The sequence below is a fragment of the Oncorhynchus mykiss genome, chromosome 16, assembly GCF_013265735.2.
Source record: "Oncorhynchus mykiss isolate Arlee chromosome 16, USDA_OmykA_1.1, whole genome shotgun sequence".
NCBI lineage: Eukaryota > Metazoa > Chordata > Actinopteri > Salmoniformes > Salmonidae > Oncorhynchus > Oncorhynchus mykiss.
In genome coordinates, this window is record NC_048580.1 from 52,048,792 (window position 1) to 52,069,892 (window position 21,101).

The window sequence follows — 21,101 nt, forward strand, 5'->3', positions numbered from 1 at the left end:
AGGTTAAGACAATGTAATAATTCCATGGAAAAGCGTTCTAAATAAACAAATTAATGGGACCAGTGCCATTGATAACTATTAGCGCCGCTGGTCCCATGAATTGCAAAGAGTTATGGGAAATTATAAACACGTTGTCTTAACCTTGTAATCTTTAACCTAGATGTTGTTGTCTACGGGTACACTAGCAACGACCTCCAGTCCACCCATTATACCATCTTTTTTTTGTTGGTAGTTTTTACCCCTTTTTCCTCCCCAATTTCATGATATCCAATTGGTAGTTACAATCTTGTCCCATCGCTGCAACTCCCGTACGGACTCGTGAGAGGCGAAGGTCGAGAGCCATGCATCCTCTGAAAAATGACCCCGCACTGCTACCGTGCCCGCCACAAGAAGTCGCTAAAGCGCAATGGGACAAGGACATCTCGGCCGGCCAAACCCTCCCCTAACCCGGACGACGCTGGGCCAATTGTGCGCCACCTCATGGGTCTCCCGGGTCTGTACTGATGCAGTGCCTCAGACCGCTGCGCCACTCAGGAGGCCATCCATTATGCCATCATTGACTTGAATTCCTGTCTATTTCTATTGATAAGATAGTGAAAAATAATGAATTAAGAATATGGTTGTGTTAGTAAGTTCATTTTGGAGTGCCAGATTGCTCTCAGAGTGCGCTCTGGGTATTCGTAAATTCAGAGCATTGTCAGATTGTCTGTTTTTAAATTCAGAGCGTTTCGTTCTCGGAACATTCAGAGCGCACACTGGACGCTCTCGGAGGAGTAAGGTTGATCCAAGCATTCTGACCTCACAACGGCAGTCCAGCACCTGAGCTAACTGGTTAACGTTGGCTAGCTACTTCCAGACACAAATGAAAAAACAACTCACTGACCATTTTACTCACCCTTGCAGAGCTGGTTAGGCTGTTTTCATGTTATCCTGTGCTGCTGGCAACAATTTAATGATATTTTTTTGCTGACGTTTACCGACACTGGCCATATTCAACAGGTGTTGAACGTTCATAAATTCATTAGTTATTCTGTGCTCTGGCACACTCAGATGAGAGCGCTCTGAAATTGGAGTAGATGGCCGAGTGAATTCACGAAACGCACCTTTAATCTGCACTCTGTTAGCTAGTTAGCTAGCCAGACAGTTTTAGAGTTATGATTCCATCATTTTTTTCTAATTAACTGCCAATGTGCTAACACTACATTCAAACAATGCAGTCAATCCACAGCCATTTATTGGCTGAAATCAGTTGATTGGACTTTGACAAGTTGTAAATGCAACAAGTACTGATATTGTATCATATACTAGCTTTTCAAGAAAACAAAAATGTTGAAATGTATGGTCTTTTTACATATATTTTAGAGGCTATATATACACAGTACCAGTCAAAGGTTTGGGCACACCTAGTCATTCAAGGGTTTTTCTTTATTTTGACTATTTTCTACATTGTATAAATAGTAGTGAAGACATCTAAACTATGAAATAACACAAATGGAATCATGTAGTAACCAAAAATGTGTTAAACAAATCAAAATATATTTGATATGAGATTCTTCAAAGTAGACAGCTTTGCACACTCTTGGCATTCTCTCAACCAGCTTCACCTGGAATGCTTTTCCAACCGTCCGTCTTGAGGGAGTTCCCACATATGCTGAGCACTTGTTGGCTGCTTTTCCTTCACTCTGCAGTCCAACACATATTGCTCCCCCACTAAGATCAAATTTTATGACAAATTTATGCAGAAATCCAGGTAATTCCAAAGGGTTTACATACTTTTTCTTGCCACTGTATATATCACAGAACATTTGTTTAAAACCCATATAAACCATATTTATAATTATATGACAATATTATTGGGTAACAATAATTCTATTACACATTTTCTGATAGATCACATGCCTTGCTTAAATTTTCCTGCGTAAATAAAATCAGGATTATGCCTCTCCTGCATTCATTCCAATTAAATTCGTTTGGATTTCTCCCTGACCAATATGGCTGCTATTTTCACCACATTCTGGGACGTTGACAGTTTATGACATAGCCAGGATCTCTATGGTCTCAATAATCAGAGAGCTTTACACCACTCCCAGAGATACTGTCAGTGACACTGCAGCAGCATGCATTTTGTCTCATTAACCCATGTACTGAAGCCCTGTGATTTTATCCTGTTCCTTCTTCAACATTCACTGAGCCCCATGCTGTGTGACATGGGCTGACTCATAGAGGAGCAGCTGGACATTAGACTCCCCTAACACGCTCACTGCTTTCCTCTGTACCCCTGACATGACACAGCAGCCACACAGTCATGCCCTCATCATGACACTATGGCATGTAGCATTAGTGCCCAGCAGCCACTTGAAACCCAACAAACGCAGGAAGGAAGTGCTTATTCATGTGGAGGACTGAGTTGGCAGAATGGCAGGAACTTTCACAAATAAGAGAGGTATGCCAATCAGACAGCCCACCAGTCAGACAGCCAGCCAGTCAGGCTGCATATATGGCCTACTTTAGCATAGGGGAAGGGGATGTCTAAACTATATATACAAAATAACGTGGACACCCCTTCAAATTTGTGGATTTGCTGATAGGTGTATAAAATCGAGTACACAGCCATGCAATCTACATAGACAAACATTGTCAGTAGAATGAACTTACTGAAGAGCTCAGTGACTTTCAAAGTGGCACCGTCATAGAATGCCACCTTTCCAACAAGTCAGTTCATCAAATTTCTGCCCTGCTAGAGCTTCCCCAGTTAACTGTAAGTGCTGTTATTGTGAAGTGGCAACATCAAGGAGCAACAACAGATCATCCACGAAGTGGTACGCCACACAAGCTCACAGTAGGGGACCACAGAGTGCTGAAGCGCGTAAAAAACGCCTGTCCTCAGTTGCAACACTCACTACCGAGTTCTAAACTGCCTCTGGAAGCAACGTCAGCACAAGAACTGTTCGTCGGGAGCTTAATGAAATGGGTTTCCATGGCCGAGCAGGCGCATACAAGCCTAAGATCACCACACGCAATGCCAAGCGTCAGCTGGAGTGGTGTAAAGCTCACCGCCATTGGACTCCGGAGCAGTGGAAACGTGTTCCCTGGAGTGATGAATCACGGTTTACCATCTGGCAGTCCGATGGACGAATCTAGGTTTGGCGGGTGCCAGGGGAACACTACCTGCCCGAATGCATAGTGCCAACTGTAAAGTTTGGTGGAGGAGGAATAGTGGTCTGGGGGTGTTTTTCATGGTTCGGGCTAGGCCCCTTAGTTCCAGTGAAGGGGAATCTTAACGCTACAGAATACAATGACATTCTAGACGATTCTGTGCTTCCAACTTTGTGGCAACAGTTTGGGCAAGGCCCTTTCCGCCTGACAATGCCCCCGTGCACAAAGTGAGGTCCATACAGAAACCAATTGAGATTGGTGTGGAAGAACTCTACTGGGCTGCACAGAGCCCTGACCTTAAACCCTTCGAACATCTTTGGGATGAATTGGAACGCCGACTGAGAGACAGGCCTAATCGCACAACATCAGTGCCCGGCCTCACTAATGCTCTTGTGGCTGAATGGAAGCAAGTCCCCACAGCAATGTTCCAACATCTAGTGGAAAGGCTTCCCAGAAGAGTGGAGGCTGTTATAGCAGCAAAGGGAGGATCAAGTCTATATTAATGCCCATGATTTTGGAAAGAGATGTTCGACGAGCACGTCCACATACTTTTGGTCATGTAGTGTAGTCAGTTGAATCCATTCATAACGGAATGGATTCAACCAAAATGTGTCTTCCGCTTTTAACTCAACCCCTCTGAATTAGAGAGGTCTGGGGGGCTGCCTTAATCGACGTCATCAGCACTTGGGGAGCAGTTGTTGTTGGGGGTTAACTGCCTTGCTAAAGGACAGAACGGCAGATTTTTCCACCTTGCCGGCTTGGAGATTCAAACCAGTGACCTTTTGGTTACTGGCTCAATGCTCTTAACCACTAGGAGGAATGTCTCAGTTAACCGGTTGTTGAAACACTGTCTGTCTACACAGCCACAACAAGAGGCTAAAAAGCACAGTCACCTTTTTTAAACTGCTGAGTTAACCACAGACAATTACCCTACCGTTGTTGAGGCAGGGGAGGCCTACCTCGATTGTCCCTCGGCCAACAAATGCTTGGCTTTGGTTGATTTACGTTGATCATGTTGGTGATGGCATTCCTGGATGCTGCTTCGGTCTGTGTCTACCGTACACAGGGGAATCGAGGGGGAGCTACTGCATAGATAGAGGCAGGCAGTCCAGCCGCCTGTAGATGTGGAGCACACTAGATCAGCCTGTCTCTCTGCATCCTCCTCATCTGCCTGCCTGGGCTGCCTACTGTGGGCTTGCAGCCTTTACGTAACGGCCTACAGAATTTTGTTTGTGCATTTTGTGTGAGGACAAGAAAAAAGCAGAGACGAATCCAATAAAAACCTGTCACAAATGGATCGTAAAGTGAAACACACTCAAATTTGACATTTTCCCTTGTTAAAACCAAGCATGTAGCCTAATCTACAGAAGTTCTGAACTTTTCACAGCTCTCCCTTTAATTGTCACTTCTCACTGGAAAGACTATTTAACACTCACAGCTTCCAATAACAGACAGAACCTGCAACTATTATCTACCCATGCATACAACACTACCTATGAAGCTTTATGCTTACAAACAACATTTATTCACCCTGGTTGATACAACTGACAATGTAGACCAAATGCATTTTTTGTTGGTGCCTAATTTAGTCTTAATCCCATGATAAGTATTCAGATACTTGGTTTAGTGTAGGCCTAAATCCATCTTAATCCAGCAGCAATAGGCCGAACAAAATTATTATACTACTTTTGAGATTATATTTGTATGTTTACAGAGATTACTGTGTCATTTGTGTGTTAAAGGTATCTGCTTAAGCGTGAAAACATACGCAGTGGGGGGGGGGAATCAGAGAGAGAACAAGCAGGCTGCTCATACTCTCTTTCTCCAGCCCTAAAATCACAGTTTAACCTGCCTTCACTGGATTAATAACTCTGGCCAGTCATCTGACACTGTGTTTAAGGGGAGCCTCCGGGTGAGTATCGATAGTCTAAAGTAGCTTCCTATCCTTGGTTCCTCTTCTCCATTTGCTCTGATCTACCGGTGAGATGAAAACAATACATTAGAAATCCTAGCAGTTCTTTCAGATCACCCTTGATACAGGAAAATAAACTAGGATAAAGAGATTGTCTAGGCCAGTTGTTTTCTACTGCAGGTGGTCCGAATGTTTTTAACATATGTTTCTCCCAAAAAGAATAGGCCTCACAGTTGAGACATGGGAGTATTAGGCTAATGGAATTATAAGCAAATGTACATTACTTTTCACAATGCAAATAGTTTATAACAATATTAAAACCTTTAATCTGTTACAGTATATTCACTGATAAATTTGACTGGTTGTCCTAAAGAGATTGACAGTGATTTGTTGGTCCCTGGAACAGAAAAGGTTGGGATAATTGAAATGACTGAGATGCACCCTTTGGATGGAGAGATCTATGGAGATTAGGGAAAGGAGACATTTGCCTACCAATCTCCCTCCATGCTTGTGCCTCTTGATCAGGCAGGGATTTCACCATCTTGCCAGAGCATACTGATATCTATATCAGAATTCAAATTGGATTAGGAATGACTGTGCCAAGTACACTCCCAGCATGGATGAATCTGGGGGTGACTACCTACACAACAAGCCCTTATCCTGGCTTTAGAAGAACACTGTTCCACAGTGGGAGCTTAGCTCAACCCAGTAGGATACAGTGGCTAGTTGGCTGACATCGGACCAAAGAAGAAAAACTGGGAATCGATATTCACAATCAATGGGTTACATTTGTGGCATGCTAAACGGATCTTCCCACAAAGGTGTACAGCAGACTTCTGGGTGGACCACGTTTAGAACCTAATCAATAAATCAACATGAAAAGGAGTAGGGCAGCCATAAAGGACAACCAGGTTATTCAAAAGGATTCTCAGCCACCAAATTGTATCCTCCTATAATTACTGTAAGCAAGCAAGAGCGCAAGCAAGCCAAAACCCAACATCACCAACACAGCAGAGGTCCATATTATTTTGTGGGCCATACAGGGGCCTGTGGTTGGGTGAGTCACATGAAACCAGTTTCATCCATGGCAGTAACAAATCGTTAGAAAACCATGATGCATCTGCCACAATCAACTATCATTCTGAAGACTAAGATGCTTAGTTCTATTTTTAAATCAACATTTCCCTAGAATTTTGTACATTTCACCCCAAAATTGTCATTACCGAAATGCGCAGTTTAAATTCTTGGGTCACTTATAAAATTTGACTTTCGAAAAATCTAAATGATTTGAATAATACAAAATATGTTGCTGTAGTTTGTCCATAAATCATACCAATGTTACAATACTTGAAGTCATTAAACTATAATATTTATTACGTAAAAACACTGCATCTGTATTTTTCATTACCGCAACACTTTTTGAAGTTGCTGTAAAAACTCCAATATTTTATTTCTAAATATTGTTATGATGCATCATCTAGAGGAGTAGAGAGTTAATTTAATTACTTCACTTATATGCCTTCAGAATGAGGATCTTATTATTTTTTTATCCCCTTTTCTCCCCAATTTCTTGGTATCCAATTATTAGTAAATACTATCTTGTCTCATCGCTACAACTCCCGTACGGGCTCGGGAAAGACGAAGGTCGAAAGCCATGCGTCCTCCGAAACACAACCCAAACAAGCCGCACTGCTTCTTAACACAGAGCGCAACCAACCCGGAAGCCAGCCGCACCAATGTGTCAGAGGAAACATCGTGGACCTGAGACATTACTAAGACATGAAGGTCAGTCAAACCGGAAAATTTGAAGAACTTTGAACATTTCTTCAAGTGCAGTTGTACGACAACGACGAGACAGCCTATAGGGAGGAGGTCAGAGACCTGGCCGGGTGGTGCCAGAATAACAACCTATCCCTCAACATAACCAAGACTAAGGAGATGCACATCCCCATTCTCATCGACGGGGCAGTAGTAAAGCAGGTTGAGAGCTTCAAATTCCTTGGTGTCCACATCAACAAACTAGATTGGTCAAAACACACCAAGACAGTCGTGAAAAGGGCACGACAAAGCCTATTCCCCCTCAGGAAACTAAAAAGATTTGGCATGGGTCCTAAGATCCTCAATAGGTTCTACAGCTGCAACATCGAGAGCATCCTGACTGGTTGAATCACTGCCGGGCACGGCAATTGCTCGGCCTCCGACCACAAGGCACTTCAGATGATAGTGCGTACGGCCCAGTACATCACTGGGGCAAAGCTGCCTGCCATCCAGGACCTCTACACCAGGCAGTGTCAGAGGAAGGCCCTAAAAATTGTCAAAGACCCCAGCCACAGACTGTTCTCTCTACTACCGCATGGCAAGCGGTACCGGAGTGCCAAGTCTAGGACAAAAAAGGCTTCTCAACAGTTTTTACCCCCAAGCCATAAGACTCCTGAACAGGTAACCAAATGGTTACCCGGACTATTTGCATTGTGTGCCCCCCCCAACCCCTCTTTTACACTGCTGCTACTCTCTGTTTATCTTATATGCATAGTCACTTTAACTATATATTCATGTACATACTACCTAAATTGGCCCGACCAACCAGTGCTCCCGCACATTGGCTAACCGGGCTATCTGCATTGTGTCCCACCACCTGCCAACCCCTCTTTTTACACTTCTGCTACTCTCTGTTCATCATATATGCATAGTCACTTTAACGATACCGACATGTACATACTACCTCAATAAGCCTGACTAACAGGTGTCTGTATATAGCCTTGTTACTCTTTTTTCAAATGTATTTTTACTGTTGTTTTATTTCTTTACTTACCTACACACACACTTCACCATTGGTTAGAGCCTGTAAGCAAGCATTTCACTGTCAGGTTTACTACACCTGTTGTATTAGGCGCACGTGACAAACAAACTTTGATTTGAGTTGCAAAAACCATCACGCGCTATGATGAAAATGGCTCACATGAGGACCGCCACAGGAAAGGAAGACTCAGAGTTACCTCTGCTGCAGAGGATAAGTTCATTAGAGTTACCAGCCTCAGAAATTGCAGCCCAAATAAATGCTTCAGAGTTCAAGTAATAGACACATCTCAACATCAACTGTTCAGAGGGGAGTGCGTGAATCAGGCCTTCATGGTCGAATTGCTGCAAAGAAACCACTACTAAAGGACACCAATGAGAAGAAGAGACTTGCTTAGACCGGTGGAAATCTGTCCAAATTTGAGATTTTTGGTTCCAACCGCTGTGTCTTTGTGAGACGCAGAGTAGGTGATCATCCCAATCTCCACGTGTGATTCCCATCGTGAAGTATGGAGGAGGTGGTGTGATTGTGTGGGGGTGCTTTGCTGGTGACACTGTCGGAGAGTAAATGATTTACGCCATCCCATCTGGTTTGCACTTAGTGGGACTATCATTTGTTTTTCAACAGGATAATGACACAACACACCTCCAGGCTGTGCTAGGGCTATTTGACCAAGAAGGAGAGTGACGGTGTGCTGCATTAGATGACCTGGCCTCCACCATCACCCGACCTCAACCCAATTGAGATGGTTTGGGATGAGTTGGACCACAGAGTGAAGGTAAAGCAGCCAACAAGTTCTCAGCATTGGTGCGAACTCCTTCAAGACTGTTGGAAAAGCATTCCAGGTGAAGCTGGTTGAGAGAACGCCAAGAGTAGGCAAAACTATCAGCAAGGCAAAGGGCGGCTACTTTGAAGAATCAAAAACTTTAACTTTAACTTCTTGGTGACAGGAGGGGTCCGGATGAAATGCATGCCCAAATTCAACTGCCTGCTACTCATCCCCAGAAGATAAGATATACATATTATTGGTAGATTTGGATAGAAAACACTCTGAAGTTTCTAAAACTGTTTGAATCATGTCTGAGTATAACATAACTTATTTAGCAGGCGAAACCCCGAGGACAAACCATTCAGATTTTCTTTTGAGGTCACTCTCTTTTCAATGGTTTTTCATTGGGAATCCAGATTTTTAAGGGACCTTCTTGCAGTTCCTACCGCTTCCACTGGATGTCAACAGCCTTTAGAAATTGGTTGAGGTTTTTCCTTTGTGTAATGAAGTAGCACTGTTCAGAACGAGGGTCACTTTAAGTGTACTGTTAAGATAGAGGCGCGTGACCAGAAAGCTAGCTACAGTTTGTTTTCCTCTTGTATTGAACACAGATCATCCCGTCTTCAATTTTATTGATTATTTACGTAAAAAAAATACCCAAAGTTGTATTACAAAAGTAGTTTGAAATGTTTTGGCAAAGTTTACAGGTAACTTTTGAGATATTTTGGAACCGGTGTTTTTCTGGATCAAACGCGCCAAATAAATTGACATTGTGGATATATACCGACGGAATTAATCGAACAAAAGGACCATTTGTGATGTTTATGGGACATATTGGAATGCCAACAAAATAAGCTTGTCAAAGGTAAGGCATGAATTATATTTTTATTTCTGCATTTGTGTCGCGCCTGCAGGGTTGAAATATGCTTTTCTCTCTTTGTTTACGGAGGTGCTACCCTCAGATAATAGCATCGTTTGCTTTCGCCGAAAAGCCTTTTTGAAATCTGACATGTTGGCTGGATTCACAACAAGTGTAGCTTTAATTTGGTATCTTACATGTGTGATTTCATGAAAGTTAGATTTTTATAGTATTTATTTGAATTTGGCGCACTGCATTTTCACTGGCTTCTGGCCAGGTGGGACGCTAGCGTCCCACATATCCCAGAGAGGTTTTACAGTTTTTTGGTTACTATGTTATTCCATATGTGTTATTTCATAGTTTGATGTCTTATTATTATTATTATTATTATTCTACAAAGTAGAAAATAGTACAACTAAAGAAAAACCCTTGAATGAGTAGGTGTTTCCAAACTTTTGAAAGTACATGCAAGTAATTACAGTACTTGATCTAAAATAATAATTTAGTTAATTGCATTCAAATCAGTGATTTTAGAATTATGCAAGTCATTTGGGATTAACAAATGACACAGTTTGATGATGTATTGGGTTAATGAATCTCTAATAGAGCTCAGTACAGTTTTTCAATGGCAAACTACCAAAACATACATTCTCATTTCAGAAACCTGCCAATCATTACCATAATGCACCAATATTTAGGACACATTAGGAAACATAAAATGTATACTTTAGTAAATTTGACTTAATCTGAAAGTGTGTATTTTGTTCTTTATCCAAATATGTGTACATAAAAATAACATGTAGGCTATACACAAGTTATTATGACAAAAACAAATATTCAGAAAAGATTGTGTTGCGGTAATGAGAAATATACACTACCGTTCAAAATTTGAGGTCACTTAGAAATTTCCTTGTTTTTGAAAGAAAAGCAACATTTTTTGTCCATTAAAATAACATCAAATTGATCAGAAATACAGTGTAGACATTGTTAATGTTGTAAATGACTATGGTAGCTGGAAATGGCAGATTTTTGATGGGATATCTACATAGGCGTACAGAGGCCCATTATCAGCAACCATCACTCCTGTGTTCCAATGGCATGTTGTGTTAGCTAATCCAAATGTATCACTTTAAAAGTCTAATTGATCATTAGAAAACCCTTTTCAATTATGTTAGCACAGCTGAAAACTGTTGTTCTGATTAAAGAAGCAATAAAACTGTCCTTCTTTAGACTAGTTGAGTATCTGTAGCATCAGCATTTGTGGGTTTGATTACAGGCTCAAAATGGCCAGAAACAAAAAACTTTCTTCTGAAACTCATCAGTCTATTCTTGTTCTGAGAAATGAGGGCTATTCCATGCGATAAATTGCCAAGAAACTGAAGATCTCGTACAACGCTGTGTACTACTCCCTTCACAGAACAGCACAAACTGTGTCTAACCAGAATAGAAAGAGGAGTAAGAGGCCCCGGTGCATAACTGAGCAAGAGGACAAGTACATTAGTGTATAGTTTGAGAAACAGACGTCTCACAAGTCCTCAACTGGCAGCTTCATTAAATAGTACCCGCAAAACACCAGTCTCAAAGTCAAACGTGAAGAGGCGACTCCAGGATGTTGGCCTTGTGAAGCTGACGTCACCAACACACACACAGACACACACGTACACACAGACGCTCGGACAGAGACAGAAATAGCATACCTCCAAGGTAATACTCTCTAGGTGCATAATAAGAGTGTAAATTAAACGGCATTTTCTGATAACAGTGCACAAAACACATAACCTACCCAAGTCTCCAACCCTGTATAGGTGGATTAATCTCAAACATTACTAATGAAAATCACTCATTTCAAAGAGTGGCCCTTCCCCACAATTCTAAGCATTATATATGAGGCAAGGTGCAAGGTGCACTATTATTTATTTAATCATATAGGCCTATGCAAGTTGACACAGATTTATCAATAGCGAAATATTCAAAGTTACCCAAACCTAAATGACATTTTTCTGATTCTTTGCCCGTCTATAACAACAAATATCGGAAAAACACCTTACTGTGAACATTTGATTGACTTTACTAAATTTCAACATTTTAAGTGCCCACACAGGATTGAGTGCCCACACAGCCATGTTATCATATTCTATCACACTAACATCTGATGCCCAGCTACATCTTTACATTCTTATCTGGATAATTATTTATTTAATCATATAGGCCTATGCTAGGGCTAGACATACACACATTTGAAGTATATTTTTATTTTACCTTTATTTAACTAGGCAAGTCAGTTAAGAACAAATTCTTATTTTCAATGACAGCCTAGGAACAATGGGTTAACTACCTGTTCAGGGGTAGAACGACAGATTTGTACCTTGTCAGCTCAGGGATTCGAACTTACATCCTTTCGGTTACTAGTTTGCTCTAACCACTAGGCTACCCTGCCGCCCCATATAGGCTGTGTGTATTGCTAGAATTAGGCTGGGTACTTGGTGGAATCTTGATGGAACTGACGCATGTCAGAAACATCTGGTGATGCAGGGTTTTCTGAAAATTAATATGGATACTGGATAAACAACCCATCTGGCAAGATTGCATCACGTAGCTCACCCTGGCTAAAACACTGGACCAACTTAATTTGCCGTTTTCCATTTCAGGCTCGTGACTTCCCTGGTTTTGATTTGATGTAACTTGCTGTACAAGGTAATTATTGACTGAATCAGTATATTCCAACTGGAGTAAAGCAGTGTTCGTTATATATATAACATCTTTATGTTTGAAGCCTGAAATGTGGCAAAAGGTTGCAAAGTTCAAGGGGGCCGAATACTTTCGCAAGGCACTGTGTATATATATATATATATATATATATATATATATATTCTTTTTTTATTTATTTTTTTAAATATAATTTGGTGTGTAATTAGACCTAAGTCATATTGAAAATTGCCAGAATGTGGCAAAAGCTCAATGTACCCTCACTGGACACCCTGTGACTGAGAAAGAAGCAATTTTTGCATCCCAGAGCCTCTGAACCATTATTACAAACCACATAACAATCATAAACACAATATCTGAACAGAAGCCTGAACAGTACCCAACCCTACTGAGTATTATATTTCTGTATTATATCAAAGCTCCAAATAATGCAACATTGAGTCAGTATATCCACTAGTTTGTAAATCTTCATCTGATCTTCATCCCACTCCTGAACATCTCAAAGAGCTCTATTCCAGAGTCACAGGACACCATGAGCAGCTTTGTGCTGTGTCATTGCCTTGTCAATGTGACTGTCTTAGCACTATGGACCAGTCATCCTGGTATCAGAGGAATATACATGTTCAAGCCATTTCTATCCTACAGTATTTGCTTTGGGGTGAAGTTTGCTCTTGGTTTTTGGAACGGAACATGCTGGACTCACTATCTGTGACAAAAAAACAAGGTAAAGAAGTCTGTCAAAGGGTTGTAGCAATAGCCCCATGGTAGTCCTGTATCACTAACTGCATTCATTTCACTGATAACTTACAGAAGTAGGCCTACTGATGATAGCTTTGAATATTTAGAGTAGGCCCTTAGATCAATCCACATTTTGAGGTAATTAAATTACATGTGTAAAATTATTCTCATAGCTGGGCACATGATCAAATAGCATACCTTTCACGTGAGAAATTTGTCTAACTCATAATTTCTAAACAATTTTCCGAGATTTGCCACCTCAATCTCAAACAATAAAATATTATTAATAATAATATAGAATATTAAAATATTTCCCTTGTCCACCATTCATTGTGCACTACTGGAAAAGAGACAGTCCTGTCCTATTTATCAATAAAGAAAAAAAATCTATAATATTGCTCCATTTCTAATAAAATGCTCCATTTCAAAGTTTAAAAAAATACACAAACGTTTCCAGGATACAGCCATGTTTTCAAAAGACACTCCTCTAATTTTAGTGATCCTTCAAACCGAAACAATTAAATATAGCAACATTAAAAGCAACACATGCACTGCATTACCAGAAGTGTGATAGGGCACAACATTACTGTCTGAATTTCCAAATATCATTCTCATATCGCACTGAAACTAGCGGCAATTTTGTGAAATATTGTGTCACGGCTACAAATTTGTGGCTCGGTTCGCAGGTTTACCTGTTGGAATAGACGCGTGCGGCACAGTCAGCGAGAGACAAAAAACAGGGGAGGAGGAGAGGAGGCAGCGGCGACAGCCTCCTCAGATCAGCGCAAGATGGTGAGGAGAAAGAGACCATGCAACGGTTCTACCAGCAGTCTAGGAACACCTCCAGTGAGAGATTGAGAGGGGGGAGGATCCTGGGTCTAGAGCGCTGTGGTGGAGGGGGACTGGACCAGCAGAATGGACCAGCAGAGGAGAAGGTGAAAGAAGGAGGTAGCAGCCCAGTAACAAGAGGTGATGTAGCAGCAGGCATACAGGGTTACGGCAGCAGCATCCTCCCTGTAGCCAGCCTGGTTGTGGGTAATCGGAACGAGACAGGCAGAGAAGCAGAGTGAAGAGGGTCTTTCTGGAGGATGCGGCCAGCGTTTAGTCCTTTGTGTGCAGTGTCAGCAGAGATTATCAGAGGAGGAGGGCAGTGAGGAAATTGGCTGCCCAGGCAGGCCATTCGGGTTGGCGTGCATGCATGCACACGTACACACCCACTCTCACACACAGGCGGACGGGATTCTCTTCAGCTGCTAAATCCGTTGTTACTGTCGAACACCGGTGACACACACGGGTATGCGTTGTCTCCCTCACCAACACACTATGCCTGTGTGCGTATTTTACACACTGCACTGCACAGCTTCCTTTCCATACCCAGGGACACCTCTCTCTCTCTTTCTGCTGCCAGTGAACAGACAGCCGGAGAACCGAGATGAGGGGGAGGGGCAGCGAGAGCTGGGGGAAGGGAGGGGCAGTGTGTTTGGAGAAAAGCTGTGCTTTTCTGTGTTAGAAAAGGGGCAGGATGGATGGGGACTTGAAGAATGAGCACCTGGCATTGGTTCCAATTTTCAATCACGGACTGTGAGTAGACCTGAGTGTGTGTGTGCGTGTGTGTTGAGGTATAGCAAGGGAAGTGGAAGAGAAATGGGGGTAGTGTGTGTTCTCACAGCCTTGAACAGCACAGTAATACAGTAATGGGCACAGCTGTGGAGGGCATGGACCGGACAGGACAGTGCATTTTGCAGCCAGCCATTCTACTAACAGTCACTGGCTCATGAACAAGCTACCTAATATGCAGCTGACATTCCTACTGCCAACTAGCCAATGAAAAGGAGGAGCAGGGGGTTCTGGTGCGCCACACAGCAGATTGAGATTGACGGGGCCGGAGTGGAGAGGGTCAAAAGCTTCAAGTTCCTCAGCGTGCACATCACTGACGACCTGAAATGGTCCCTTCACACAGACAGTGTGGTGAAGAAGGCGCAACAGTGCCTCTTCAAATTCAGGAGACTGAAGAAATTTGGCTTGGCCCCTAAGACCATCAAACTTCTACAGATGCACCATTGAGAGCATCCTGTCTGGCTGTATCACCGCTTGGTATGGCGATTGCACCTTCCGCAAATCGCAGGGCTCTCAAGAGGGTGGTGGGGTCAGCCAAATGCATAAGGGCACACTGCCTGCCCTCCAGAACTTAAACAGTCCCCTGTGTCACATGAAGGCAAATAAAATAATCAAGGCCCCCTGTCACCCCGCTACCATCTAGAAGAGGGAGACAGTAAAGGTGCTTCAAAGCTGGGACCGAGAGACTGATTGAAGCTGTTTATCTCCTGGCCATCAGAGTGTTAAATAGTCACCACTAGCCGGCCTCCGCCCAGTGCCCTGCCCTGAACCTTAGTCACTGTTACTAGCCGGATAGCTCTCGATACTGGTCCCTTCAAACGGACACACCCCAGGGGTCTCGTTAATGCAGAGTTCTGTGTTTTTCACACAGAAAAAAAAAAGAGATAAAAAAATACCTTTTCCCTCAGAACAGCCTCAACTCTATAAGGTGTTGAAAGTGTTTAACAGGGATGCTGGCCCATGTTGACGCCAATGCTTCCCGCAGATTTTTTCAAGTTGGCTGGATGTCCTTTCGGTGGTGGACTATTCTTGATACACACGGGAAACTACGGAGTGTGAAAAACCCAGCAATGTTGCAGTTCTTGGCACACTCAAACCGGTGCGCCTGCCACCTACTACCATACCCCGATCAAAGGCACTGAGATCTTTTGTCTTGCCCAGTCACCCTCTGAATGGCACATATACACAATCCATGTCTAAATTGTCGCCAGGCTTAAAAATCCTTCTTTAACCGGTTCCCTCCCCTTAATCTACACTGATTGAAGTGGATTTAACAAGTTACATCAATATGGGATCATTTGGACAGAACTTGAATAATTTTTTCAAGAATAATGGGCAAAATGTTGCCCAATCCAGATGTGGAAAGCTCTTAGAGACTTACCCAGAAAGACTCACAGCTGCAATATCTGCCAAAGGTGATTCTACAAAGTATTGACTCAATGGTGTTAATACTTATGTAAACAAGATATATTTCATTTGGAATACATTTGCAAACATTTCTAAAAACCTGTTTTCACTTTGTCATTATGGGGTATTGTGTGGAGATGGGTGAGATAAAATGTTTTCATCCATTTTGAATTCAGGCTGTAACATCAAAATGTGGAATAAGTCAAAGGGGTATGAATAGTTTCTGAAGGCACTGTATGTATGTATGTATGTATGTACAGTGGGGAGAACAAGTATTTGATACACTGCCGATTTTGCAGGTTTTCCTACTTACAAAGCATGTAGAGGTCTGTAATTTTTATCATAGGTACACTTCAACTGTGAGAGACAGAATCTAAAACAAAAATCCAGAAAATCACATTGTATGATTTTTAAGTAATTCATTTGCATTTTATTGCATGACATAAGTATTTGATACATCAGAAAAGCAGAACGTAATATTTGGTCAACTTTATCAAATACTTGTTCTCCCCACTGTATGTATGTATGTATGTATGTATGCATGTATGCATGTATGCATGTATGCATGTATGTATGTATGTATGTATGTATGCACAGTTGAAGTTGTAAGTTTACATACACTTAGGTTGGAGTCATTAAAACTTGTTTTTCAACCACTCCACAAATTTCCTGTTAACAAACTATAGTTTCGGCAAGTCAGTTAGGACATCTACTTTGTACATGACAAGTAATTTTTCCAACCATTGCTTACAGACATATTATTTCACTTATAATTCACTGTATAACAATTCCAGTGGGTCAGAAGTTTACATACACTAAGTTGACTGTGCCTTTAAACAGCTTGGAAAATTCCAGAAAATATTGTCATGGCTTTAGAAGCTTCTGATAGGCTAATTGATATCATTTGAGTCAATTGGAGGTGTACCTGTGAATGTATTTCAAGGCCTACCTTCAAACTCAGTGCCTCTTTGCTTGACATCATGGGAAAATCAAAAGAAATCAGCCAAGACCTCAGAAAAACAATTGCAGACCTCCACAATTCTGGTTCATCCTTGGGAGCAATTTCCAAACGCTTGTACGAACAATAGTACGCAAGTACAAACACCATGGGACCAGGCAGCCGTTATACCACTCAGGAAGGAGACGCGTTCTGTCTCCTAGAGATGAACGTACTTTGGTGCGAAAAGTGCAAATCAATTCCAGAACAACAGCAAAAGACTTTGTGAAGATGCTGGAGGTAACAGGTACAAAAGTGTCTATATCCACAGTAAAACGAGTCCTATATTTACATAACCTGAAAGGCCGCTCAGCAAGGAAGAAGCCGCTGCTCCAAAACCGTCATAAAAAACCCAGACTACGGTTTGCAACTGCACATGGGGACAAAGATCGTACTTTTTGGAGAAATGTCCTCTGGTCTGATGAAACAAAAATATAACTGTTTGGCCATAATGACCATCGTTATATTTGGAGGAAAAAGGGGGAGGCTTGCAAGCTGAAAAACACCATTCCAACCGTGAACCATGGTGGTGGCAGCCGACCTCAATCCTATAGAAAATTTGTGGGCAGAAGTGAAAAAGTGTGTGAGAGCAAGGAGGCCTACAAACCTGACTCAGTTACACCAGCTCTGTCAGGAGGAATGGGCCATAATTCACCCAACCTATTGTGGGAGCTTGTGAAAAGCTACTCGAAACATTTGACCCAAGTTAAACAATTGAAAGGCAATGCTACCAAATACTAATTGAGTGTATGTAAACTTCTGACCCACTGGGAATGTGATGAAAGAAATAAAAACTGAAATCTATTATTCTGACATTTAACATTCTTAAAATAAAGTGGTGATCCTAACTTACCTAAGACAGGGATTTTTTACTAGGATAAAATGTCAGGAATTGTGAAAAACTGAGTTTAAATGTATTTGGCTAAGGTGTGTGTAAACTTCCAACTTCAACTGTACATGATTCCATATGTGTTATTTCATAGTTTGGATGTCTTCACTATTATTATACAATGTAGAATATAGTAAAAATAAAGAAAAAACATTAAATGAGTAGGTGTGTCCAAACCTTTAACTGGTAATGTACATTTTGGGGGATTTGCGTGCCCATGAAAACTGTTTTCACCCCATCACATAAGGAGACACGAAATGTAGTTACACTTAATTTCTGAGATCTCTATACAAAAAAAACTCTAGAGACAGAATTCTTACAGTGTTAAAGTTCAGTGTCTAATTTAACTGATATATGCTATAACGACAACTTACACTGTCATAAATGCTAGGACAGAAAAGTAATGTTTTATATTACACGATTTTGGACAAATCCGTCAAGACACCAACCATGAGAAAGGGTTAAACATAGGTTTTAAATCAACTGGTGAATTTGATTGACTATAGCTATGTTTCCCCCTGAAATCTTAATGTAATGTAATGACATGAGAAACAGCTGTAACAAGTTGTCCAGTGTAGGAAATCCTCACTGGTACCCTAGTTTATAGAAAGACCCACGCACAAGTCATATTCTGCACTTCCAAGTTTCAGACAACTTTCAGCAGCAGCATCTTAGCAATACACATAAACTGGATAGGCATAATGCCTGTGATTTTTCAACAATCAGAGATGTCTGATCAATGTCAATAAATGAAAAAAACAGCTTAATGTATACTAGGCTAGAAGGAACACTCAAACAAACCCATGAGGCATAGCTCAAGTGTAGGGGCACATAGGATTCATTTTTGAGTAATACAGAGCAAATTATCACATATCCTGTATGGTAGGATAGACAGTGATAACCTCATTGTCCCAAAACAGCCTTAAGAACATTAGCCAAGCTAATATCAAACAATGGTGACAAACTAGACAGAAACAGCAACACAGTCCAGTCCAGTCAAACACCACTCAAAAACGATTGATTCTAAGACCTCTGTTTAGAAAGAATGTGTGCTAATAACAGCACCTGAACCACCACACCTCAAGGCTAGAATAGCCTACTCAAAATCTAATCTTATTGGTCACATACACGTGTTTAGCAGATGTTATTGCGGGTGTAGCGAAATGCTTGTGTTTCTAGCTCCAACAGTGCAGTAATATCGAACAATATCTAACAATTTCCCAAATTATATAAGTAAAGGAATTAAGAATATATAAATATATGGACGAGCGGCACTTAGCAAGTATTTCTTCTGCCTGAGGAGTGTGCAAATCTCTGTATTTGTATCACATTTTTTTGCAAAGTTTCACAATAAAACATACATTTAGCAAGGCTAGACATTGTTTTTCCTTATGATTTTTTTCAGCAGTAGTTGCAATGGGGGATGTATCACCTGCATCTTTGCAGTGGACTGAGCAAATATTTATTCTGGCTGAGGAGTATGCAAATCAATGGGTCACCCCAGAGAGGGGTCATTGCAAATCAGGGGCATTGGGCAGCAATGAGGAAATGTTATCATCAAAATCTGGAGTTTATCTTTAACAGTTATCACACTTTTCTGATACCAGTGAAGAAGCAGGCTCACACCTGCTATTGAAACCAAACAGGGCAAAACAGAGATGTGTATATATTTTTGTACCTTTATTTAACTAGGCAAGTCAGTTAAGAACAAATTCTTATTTTCAATGGCGGCCTAGGAACAGTGGGTTAACTGCCTTGTTCAGGGGAAGAACTACAGATTTTTACCTTGTCAGCTCGGGGATTCGATCTTGCAACCTTTCGGTTACTTGTCCAAAGCTCTAACCATTAGGCTACCTGCCACCCCTGATAAAGGCCTTGGGCTAACTAAAGGCATAGGCCTACTTATTATGTAGCTGACTTCATTTATGCAATACAACCATATTGAGGCTTTGAGGCTATTCTTTGGCGGCAGGTCTAATGTTGCTAGTTTAGCCAATCAACCTACAAAAATGTAATTAATTTGTCACCAAATGAACATAAACTACTTCACTGACACACAATGTAAACACTGGCTACTCCTGAATTTCAGGAGGTATAGGTGTAACGTTAAACCCACGTGGGTTTTAAATGTGTGAAAGTAAGTGGATTTACATTAAAGTGCAATCCACAAAGCTGCTTAAAATGTCCGGAATTCTATCCTTTTCAATGGCCATAATGACATTAGGCGACAACAGCTGCCATGCATGGACTGAGGTTTATTGAATACGTCGTGAAAACGTTTACCGTTTAAGATCCAAACAGAACCAACCTGAACGAAACGGGGAGGGACCTACCTGCATTTATCCAATAGAAACGTTTTCCGTTTGGAGTAAACGGTTTCTGTTGCAAAACGTTTACGAACAGACGAAACGGATAATTTACACCCCTGATATGCATTACGTTAGCTACATTCATTGGTACAGCTGGTAGTCATGATAAGCTAACGTTAGCTAGCTAGCACACATTTAGCTAGCTAACTCTAAAAACGTTTAGCTAACATTTTAGCTAAGCTACTAGTTCGAAAAAAATGTTGTCGTGCTTTCCTTACCCGACTTCAAATATTTTATCGGTGTTAACGTGTAACTCCATATGGGTGTCTATGGTCATGGTTAACGTCTGCTGTGCTCAGGACGGAAGTTGATTGGCTAACTAGCAAGTTGCAACCTAGCCAGTCAGCCTCACGCCCATACCAAAGATTTCTTATAAATAACCCAAGATAGACCACAGCCTGTCGTTTCCAATGGGGGCAAATTAACCATAGTGGGCAGAACAAACAAGGAGGTGGGCCGAGCCAGGCACTAGCTAGCGTGATCCTATTGGCATGTTCTAGCATCTATTTGCATATTTCGGTTAGGGAACTCTGAAGTGGGCGTGTGCATTAACTCAATTTGCCCTTGAACTCCTTCTAAACAAGCAACTTTAAAAACGTTGGCAAAGGGTAAAGTCTACTAAACCTAGTCCACTCTCCGTAACAGAGTCTAGTTTGGGGAACAGAAAACTGTACTGAGATCAAATGTTTCATAGATGAGAAAATAAGCAGAACATTGGCCAAAATCATCTTTTTCGCTTTGAAGAGATACATAAATGTGTTTGCATTCTCTTGTTTTGTTGCATTTATGATTGTTTTTTCTTTAAAAATATATTTAAATATTCAATGGACTAAATATGGACACGTTTCGTTTAGATTGTTCTTCTCCTTTTCAGTTCTGTTTTAA

The 21,101-nt window shown here is 41.4% G+C and overlaps 1 protein-coding gene across 4 annotated transcripts in view; it reads right to left on the bottom strand.

Moving 5' to 3' along the window:
- LOC110492229 (E3 ubiquitin-protein ligase MIB2) overlaps positions 1-20,575 on the bottom strand; it is a 70,809-nt gene extending 50,234 nt beyond the window's left edge. The window contains exon 1 of one of the 4 annotated variants that reach the window (XM_021566366.2): positions 20,435-20,575. Coding sequence is in view for 2 of the 4 variants with exons in the window: in XM_036947199.1 (XP_036803094.1) it covers positions 20,181-20,301 (121 nt within the window). In the remaining 2 variants the exon portion in view is untranslated. Of the gene's footprint in view, positions 1-13,629; positions 14,348-20,180; positions 20,401-20,434 lie in introns of those variants that run through there. The other 3 variants (XM_036947199.1, XM_036947198.1, XM_021566367.2) reach the window with 3 other exon arrangements.
- Positions 20,576-21,101: the final 526 nt, after the last annotated feature.